Source organism: Nannospalax galili, unplaced genomic scaffold (genome assembly GCF_000622305.1).
Source record: "Nannospalax galili isolate Female #2095 unplaced genomic scaffold, S.galili_v1.0 scaffold195, whole genome shotgun sequence".
In the NCBI taxonomy this organism is placed as follows: domain Eukaryota; kingdom Metazoa; phylum Chordata; class Mammalia; order Rodentia; family Spalacidae; genus Nannospalax; species Nannospalax galili.
Window position 1 is genome coordinate 981882 of NW_008335885.1, and position 8220 is coordinate 990101.

The 8220-nt window shown below is 43.7% G+C and overlaps 1 protein-coding gene across 7 annotated transcripts in view; it reads left to right on the forward strand.

The window, feature by feature from the left end:
* The first annotated feature begins 312 nt into the window (after positions 1–312).
* Positions 313–8220, forward strand: part of LOC103732159 (zinc finger protein 717) — a 21738-nt gene continuing 13830 nt past the window's right edge. Inside the window, exons 1-4 of one of the 7 annotated variants that reach the window (XM_029562310.1) lie at positions 313–797; positions 975–1164; positions 4139–4340; positions 4928–5094. In XM_029562310.1, coding sequence (XP_029418170.1) covers positions 5080–5094 — 15 coding nt within the window. In that variant the 5' untranslated portion in view covers positions 313–797; positions 975–1164; positions 4139–4340; positions 4928–5079. Of the gene's footprint in view, positions 798–827; positions 1165–1263; positions 1451–4138; positions 4341–4927; positions 5095–8220 lie in introns of those variants that run through there. The other 6 variants (XM_029562311.1, XM_029562309.1, XM_029562312.1 and 3 more) reach the window with 6 other exon arrangements.

Below are 8220 nucleotides of genomic sequence, written 5' to 3' on the forward strand. Positions count from 1 at the left end.
CTCCAGAGTGTAAGGAGCCAATGTAAATATGATATCTTGTTGTACAAGAAATCTCTCAGAAGATGACTAGGGCACTGATAGCTTGGGTCACTTGAGGGAGCCATATTTAAGTCAAGGCTACCCACTGTGTACTCAGCACATATAGTCATGAAACAGACTCCATTTCTACAGGTCAATTGTTGATCTTATCTCAATAGAATGCAGGGAAATCAAAACAAAATAAACACTTGCTTAGAGATGCATAAGAAAGAATCCCACCACAGTTAGGCATCATGGCTATAGCCTTCTTGACTGTGGATAGCTATAGTTATTTTCTGGAGACTCACACATTAGGCTCATTAATGTTCCATCACGGAGGGGCCACTGAGTTATGGTGCCCTTATCTTCCCTGAGAGGGGCAGAGACATTTTCTTCACTTGTAAATTGCTTGTGTTTCTTGTTATTTCCAGCTATTATGATGAAGGTCCAAAATTGTTCCTTCTATTTTAACTTGAATTTCCAAAATTATGTTGTGGAATAATCAGAGTTCTGAACTTCAGAGATTCACAGGGGAGGCTGGAGGTGGTTCGAAGCTGAACATTAAGCACCCAGCGTTCTGTGCGGCTCTGTGCGGCCAGCAGAGGGTGGCACACCGATTTTATTTTATTTTTTTAATGACCTAGTGTTCCGCGCAGAGATACTTGGGCTCTTTCTAGGGTAAGTACACCGAAGCATCTTTCTCAGGTCCTGTTCTGCTTTTGAACTCCCTGGAGCTCCCACGAGAGAACGGAGAGGGAATTCCACATCGCTCTTATGAGGTAGTGGACTGTCCTGAATAATCAAATCCTCTAGTTTTTATATCGCAAATGTAGCCCTGGGGGTGGGGGTGGGGGATGTCCTTCTTTCCTTGCCATACTCCCCCAGAGGCTCATGGGAAATGTAGTCCACCATGCACAGGGCCCTCCCCAGCTGGATCAGGTAAACAGCTCCCGCAGTTTCCTTCCCTGAGCTTCTGTCCAGCACTGTCTCTAACCACCGGCCAGAAACTCACCACCTAGTGCTTTGCTATCGCTGCAACGCGGGCCGCGAGATTGATGCAGTGTTCCTGGAGGCTGGTGCAAGGACGAAAGAGGATCCTCGGAAGCGGGACCGTATCCCCCTTGCTTGGGGGGGTCGCAGAAACAGGTGGGTCTTGGGGGTGGGACCCAAGACTCAGAGCGAGGGCGGACCTGAGCTTGTCTGGGAGGCGCCAGTAGTGAGATCTACCATTCCCGGTTTGAACAGGCGACCTGGATTGTGCTTTCATGGTTGCTGTGCCAGAAGACAGTGCGCTAGGAGGTGTCAGGCTCTGTGATGCCAAGTGTCCAAAGGATAGTCCAGAAGCTCGGCCTGGTAGATGAAACCCCAAGATGGCGACCTGGAGGTGGGGGCGGGGCGCGTCTGCAGACAGCTGGGCCCGGAGGCCTGCAGTGTGAGTTCACAGTCCAGCTCTGCCAGCGAAGGATTCTGTTACCTGCATGGCATCAGTTCTGTGGCGGGAAGACCACCCTTGTATTAGACAATGAAGCAGGTCCCCATCAGGGTATTATCACTAGCGTGGTTCAGAAATGCCAAACTGCGAGCCTGGGAATGTTGTAATTTGACACCACAAAACTGGAGCTTGACTGTGTCCAGTGGTCTACAAGAAAGAGAGTGTTTATTAACAATGCTAGTGAATTGCCCCCCAAATTTCTAGAGAAATTGTTATGTAGTGACTGTCAAGCATCTTGTTTCATCAGGAAGTGACGTTTTGCCCCCCCTCCCACTGTGTAGCCTGCTTAGCATACCAGGAATTGTTTTTAAATATCTTGTTACCAGGGACAAAAAGTTCTCCTAGGGAGTATTGGAATAGAGTCCCATTTTCTTGGGAACTAAGTTTACAAGGTTTACAAGGTTTGAAAGAAGGCATTCTATGAATAGGAATCCCATCATTCTAGTGTGGAGGGAAGACCATTAATAATAGACTAGGCAGTGGTGAGTCCCCATTAGGGAATGGTCTAAGCATGGTCCAAGCCTGGGGATGCTGCAACTTGGCACTACAGAGCTGCAACCCAGTCCTGGGGTCCAAGCCTTGGACTAAGACTGTACTTTGATTAACCAGGTCTGACCATGTTTGCATGGCAGAGATTGCATAACTGAAAATTACCTGCATAGCAGCTCATGTTAGCGTCCCAGAACTGTGTACTGCTCAATCTGTACTACCCTCCTTCACTACTACCTTAGTGTTGGTGGCCTGCATGGGGAAGGCTTGCTGGGCTATAAACAAATCACACCTTAGACCAGAATAGGAAGTATAGGTTATTGAGTACACTGCAAGAGAACAGCAGGCTGAGCAGTAGTAACTACAGTACCACTTGTAGCATAGGGTAATGAGCTTGGGTGGATAGGCGGGGGGGGGTCCTCCTTCTTGGAAAAGTACTTGTTCAGTTAGGCGATGTTTCTTTGTGTGAAGTTTCCTGGCATGTAATACCTGCCAGTGTAAAGTTCTGGGAGTTTAGCAGGAGACACTGTGGATGTACTTTCCATCCACAGGAGCCACCGTGGATGTATTTGTACAATGGCCATGCAAATGAGGGAAGTCCTGTGAAAGTTCCCTAATGGAGACCTGTTTCAATGCAGTCAAGATTTTTTAATGTCCCCCCTACCCCCATGCCATAGCTGGTGCATTTGAGCAGAGGCAGAGTGAACATGAAGCTCCCAGCTTTGTAGGGCCTAAGGAATTCCTGATCTTGTTCAGCTCAGAGAGAACAAGTTTTGGGCAAAGCTACTACCTTCTGTGGAAGCTGTCAGCATGTAGGTGGTACTCAGGGTTTGGATCCCCTTCAGGGTGAGGCTGTGAGCTAAGCTGAGAAAGATAGGCAAGGGCCTGGGAAATCTTTATTATTGGAAGGGTCTGGAAGTTGTGTTCCACTGTGGAGGGATGCCAGATCACACCTGGCAGGGTCAGTGGTCTATAAATTCCTCTTTCCTTCCCCCTTCCTTCACTGTTTCCAGTGTGTGAGCTCTTTGAAGCCTACAGTGTCAACAGACTTTTCATTTAGAAAGATACCAATGGCCCCTCTGTCTTGATAATGTAGCTAGGGCATGCTCAAGTATTTCAGCTTCATAAGAAAGATGAAAAAAATTGCACTAGGAGATAAGTGGCTTTCCCTGGGAAACATGTAGGTGCCAGGAACATACTGACTTTTTGGTTAATGTTATCTAATGTACTTAATTGTACTTTGTACAATTAATAAACCAGTGTTTATGTATTTTTAAGGTCTTCTTTTTGTAATACTGACATCAGGTTACCATGTACATGTCTCCTGATTTTTCCCAATGTGTTTCTATTTTGGCATTGAAACCCAGGGCCTCAGAATGATAGGAAAGTGCTCTGCCACAGAGCAAGGTCCCCAGTCTTCAGTGTTTCAAAATATCTTATCTTAAGCACTCCTAACCCATGTTATCCTCAATGCATTCTGTGCATTGTATAACCTTAAAAGGTTAATAGTAGAAGTGTTTCTTACTTAATGCTAGCAGTCTGTTACCAAAATTCATGTTATGAGTAAAAATAATAGGAGTCAATCTCAATTTTGTAAAATCAACAAATTAGATTGCATCAAATTTGTGCTCTAAGCAAATAATGAAAATAGCACATAATGCACACTCACATGAAAGCAACACCCATACTATACAAAACTGGGAAGCACATGCCTCATGTGTAGACATTGCTTGCTGGAATCACGTGGCTTTAGCCATTCTTATGTCCATCCAAGTGAGGTGTTTTTTTTTTTTTTTTGTCTTTTTGAGACAGGGTCTCCCTGTAGCCCCAGCTGGCCTGTAACTTGCTATGTAGACCAGGCTGGCCTCGAACTCACAGAGATCCACTTGCCTCTACCTCCTGAGTGCTGGGATTAAAGGTGTGCTCCACAATACCCGGCTCCCAAGTGAGGCTTAGTATACTTTCCAAATGGACATGTGGGTACAGAATACTCTATTGATTTGTCATGTTTGGATACTATTTCCCACTCTCTAATATTTTGAAATCATTGAATTCTAAGTCATTAAATGTATCAGCTTTCTTGTGTAACAAATCAATGAAAATGTATTGTTTTAAATTAAATTTTCACTTTCTTCTCAGTCAGTATTTTAGACTGTTCTCAACTGGGAAATACCCATATTTTCCTGCCTTCAATGACATGAGGTTTGAGTCACCTGGTACCTTGAGGGTGGTTGATACTTCAGTGTTCACTCCCACATCTGGTGGTTCCTGCTGTCCCTTTTCAAGGCTCTGTGTCTCCAACTGAGTGGCACCAGGATTCTTCACAATATAACTGAGTCTGGTAGGTAAGACTAGTCAGCAGCCACATCATTTCAAACTAAGGTTTGCATCATATTTGATGAGGCCTTTTTCATGAATGAGTGAAGTGGCAAAACCCCTATTATCCATGTGATATCTGAGACTAGGGTGTGGATACATGGAGATGCCCCATTTGGAAGCATTATTGTAACACCACTGTGCAAGAAATGTGCAATGTATACATTTTTTTTCCTGTATAAGCGTGGGCAAAAAATGTTGCAGTGCATGAAAATGGTTTGTATATAATCAAGAGGTAATATGGCAAAAGTGCTCATATGGGGCTGCTTGGGTCAATTAATAGAATAGTTCATATATCTCAGGGCCATTTCTATGTTAATTTTAGGGAAAACATAATGACTCTTTGGGTTAAACTATTAAGTTCTTTCTTTATGGAACATTAATTGTTACTAAATTGTTCATTAATTGCTGATGTATGTGTTCATTAACTCAGTCACAGCTTCTAGGTCTAATCTCTATATATGTACTTGTGGGTCCACTGTCAATAGTGTCTTTGTTTCACTTTCTTATAGAAGGACCTATTCTCTTACAGATTTTTTTTTTTTTTTTTAGCTAATTGCATAGTGTTTTGAATGGAGAATCTAGGACCAAGCCATGCACATCCTCTTGTGACTGTATAATAGTCTCCTCCAAACTATCTCTCCGGTGTCATCAGTGTGTTCCCAAGGACAAAAAGCCCTCAAAACAAGCAGCTGACAAACAAAATGAAGGAATGTACAGTGAGTTGTTTTATTCCCACTTTGTTACTTATTGTTTTATGTGTCCTCATAGTCTGAACTATGTCAGTAGAGCAGCTCAAATGTACAGAGAGAATTAGACTTCAGCTCCCATTAGCACTAATGGGTAGCAAACATAGCAACATTTAATGAGTTACAGTTTTTCTTATTGCAACAAAGTATATTTCTTCAAAACTTGAACTATCCTTGGCCATTGTCATTTCTACCATGGTGTTTTTCTAATTATGGAACTGGATGAAACCATGATTGAGTCAGGACCTAGTGCCTGTTAACTCCTGGCCCACACATACCTAGCACATAGTGAGGAGCCCACATGCACGTGGTGGTGGGATATGGGAGCAGCCTGCGTGTGCTGATCTGAGCATTTATTCCCATTAAGCACATATGCCAATTCTTTGCTGACAGCACCGTCCAGGTCTGTGCTTCAGGTGGCTTCATTCTGTGCTCTCGCTCTTGGAATCTTCTCAGTTGATGTTCTCTGTACTGAGCAAAAGTCTGAGTTTGCAGTTGACCAACTTTCTTCACTTATGTCACTTGAATATCCAGAGGTCTCTTTTATATTGAAATTGTGTGTTGTGTGTGTTGGGGATTGAATTGAGGGTCTCGTGAGTATTAAAGCAGTCCTCCACTACTGAACTACACCCTGAACTGTCACCTTGTCACCTGCCTTGACCATTTTTGTTTTGACTATGGCATTTCTTTTTTTTTTTTGGTCTTTTTGAGACAGGGTCTCCCTGTAGCATCAGCTGTCCTGGAACTCACTATGTAGTCCAGGCTGGTCTTGAACTCACAGAGATCCACCTGTCTCTGCCTCCTGAGTGCTGGGATTAAAGGCCACCACACCAGGCAACTATGGCTTTTTAATACAGGAAATGACTCTTGAGTTATTTCTTTTAAAAGTATGTGTGTTGAAGAGATGGCTTAGCGGTTAAGGGTAGTGGCTACTCTTGCAGAGGACCCAGGTTTGATTCCCATCATCCACATGGTAGCAAGCTAACAACCATCTGTAACTCCAATTCCAGGAGATCCAACTCCTTCTTCTTACTTCTGCAGACATTGCATGCATGAGTGCACTTACACACATGTAAGTAATACATTCATATACATAAAATAAAAATAATAAAGTATGTGCTTTGAACGCACCAAAATTATTATACAGAAACCATTTACACACACTTTAAAAAACTTTATTTTAATTTTATGTTTATGAGTGTTTTGCCTGCATGTATGTAAGTGCACCCATGTCATACAATGCCAGCAGAGGTCAGAAGAGGGTGTCGGGCCCCATGGAACTAGAGTTATGGATAATTATTAACTGCCATGTGGGTACTGGCAACTGAACTTGGATCCTTTGCAAGAGCAACCAGTGTTCTTAACCACTGAACCATCTCTGCAGCTCCTAGTTATGATATCCTTTTAACTTTAAGTCATGGTACCCTTTAAGCCCCACCTCACTTGAAATGATAGGTTATAACTTTTTATTAGGATAAAACCCCATTTCTAGATAACATATTATATTTAGCTAGTTTCTTGAATTAGTTGCTTTTGTGTTGCTGTAAGATAACCTGAAAAACAAGTTAAGGGAACGGCTTTGCTGTTGTTGTTCATGGAACCTGAAGACTGAACCCATGATCTCCTGGTCCCATGCCTAGAGCATGGTGAGCATCATGCTGGTGAGTTAGTGTGGCTGCGAGGCTTATTCTTCTGACTATGGAAGCAGTGAGAGAGAAAGCTACAGGAAGTGCCAGAGATGATAATGTGCAAGGACATGGGCCTGGTGACCTATTTCCTCCAGCTGGATCCAACCTGCTGAAATTTTCACCACTTCTCAAAACAGTACCATTAGCTTAGAACCAAGGATTAAAAAGATGTTTGGGGGCTAGAGAGATAGCTCAGTGGTTAAGAACACTGGTTGTTCTTGCAGAAGACCCGGTTTGAATCCCAGCACCTACATGGCAGCTAACAACTGTCCGTAACTCCAGTTCCAGGGGATTCAACAGCCTCTTCTGTTCTCCATGGGCATTGCACGACATGGGAGCACTTACCTACACACAAGCAATACACGCACACACATAAAATAAAACTAATAAAATATTAAAAAATATTTTATTATTTTATGTGGGTGAGTGCATTGCCTGCATGTGTGTAAGTGCACCTGTGTTATGCAATGACCTCAGAGGTCTTATTTATTGGATTCCCTGGAACTGGAGTTAGGGACAATTGTTAGCTGCCATGTAGGTACTGGGAACCAAACTCTGGTCCTCTGCAAGAACAGCCAGTGCTCTTAACTACTGAACTATCTCTCCAGCTCCAGGACCAAGAATTTAATGCATGAATCTGTGGAGGACATTTCATATTTAAACAATAACTCTACTTTAAAAACCTCAAAATGTGACAACTTATTGGGGGTCAAGAGCACTCACCATTGCCTGCACCATTGGGGTGCATCAGGAAGCTCCTTAGGGGCTCTTGTTTCTGATCTTTCCATGTGCTTCTTAAGATGGGTTGTCTAGGGTAACTGGGGTTCCTACATGGTGCCTGTCTTCCATCCTTCAGTGTTCCAGGTGACTCTAATGAAGCTGTGGGACTTCTTGCAGTCTTGCTTATGAGTTCCCAAATGGCATCTTTGCCCTGTTCTATTGACCAAACTAGTCACTAAGTCTGGGCAGGGCACAAGGGAATTTAGTTACCACCACAGATTCTTCTTCTCTTCAGTGCTTCTGGGTCTGTCACTATTTCTTACAGTTTTAAAAAAAGATTTACTATTCTAAGGCCGGGTGTGGTGGCGCACACCTTTAATCCCAGCACTCGGGAGGCAGAGCAGCCTGGTCTACATAGTGAGTTCCAGGACAGCTGGGGCTGTAGGGAGACCCTGTCTCAAAAAGACCAAAAAAAAAAAAAAAGATTTACTATTCTAAATGGTGTGTGTGGGTATGTGCATGTGAGCGCAAGTGCCCATGTAGGCCAGGTGTAGGGTACCCCTGGAGCTGGAGTTACAGGTGGTTGTGAGCCACCTAATGTGGGTGCTGGGAACCAAGCTTGTGTCCTGGGGTCTTCTACAGGAGCAGTTGTAGCACTGCTGAGCCATCTCTCCCGCCCTCCTTACAG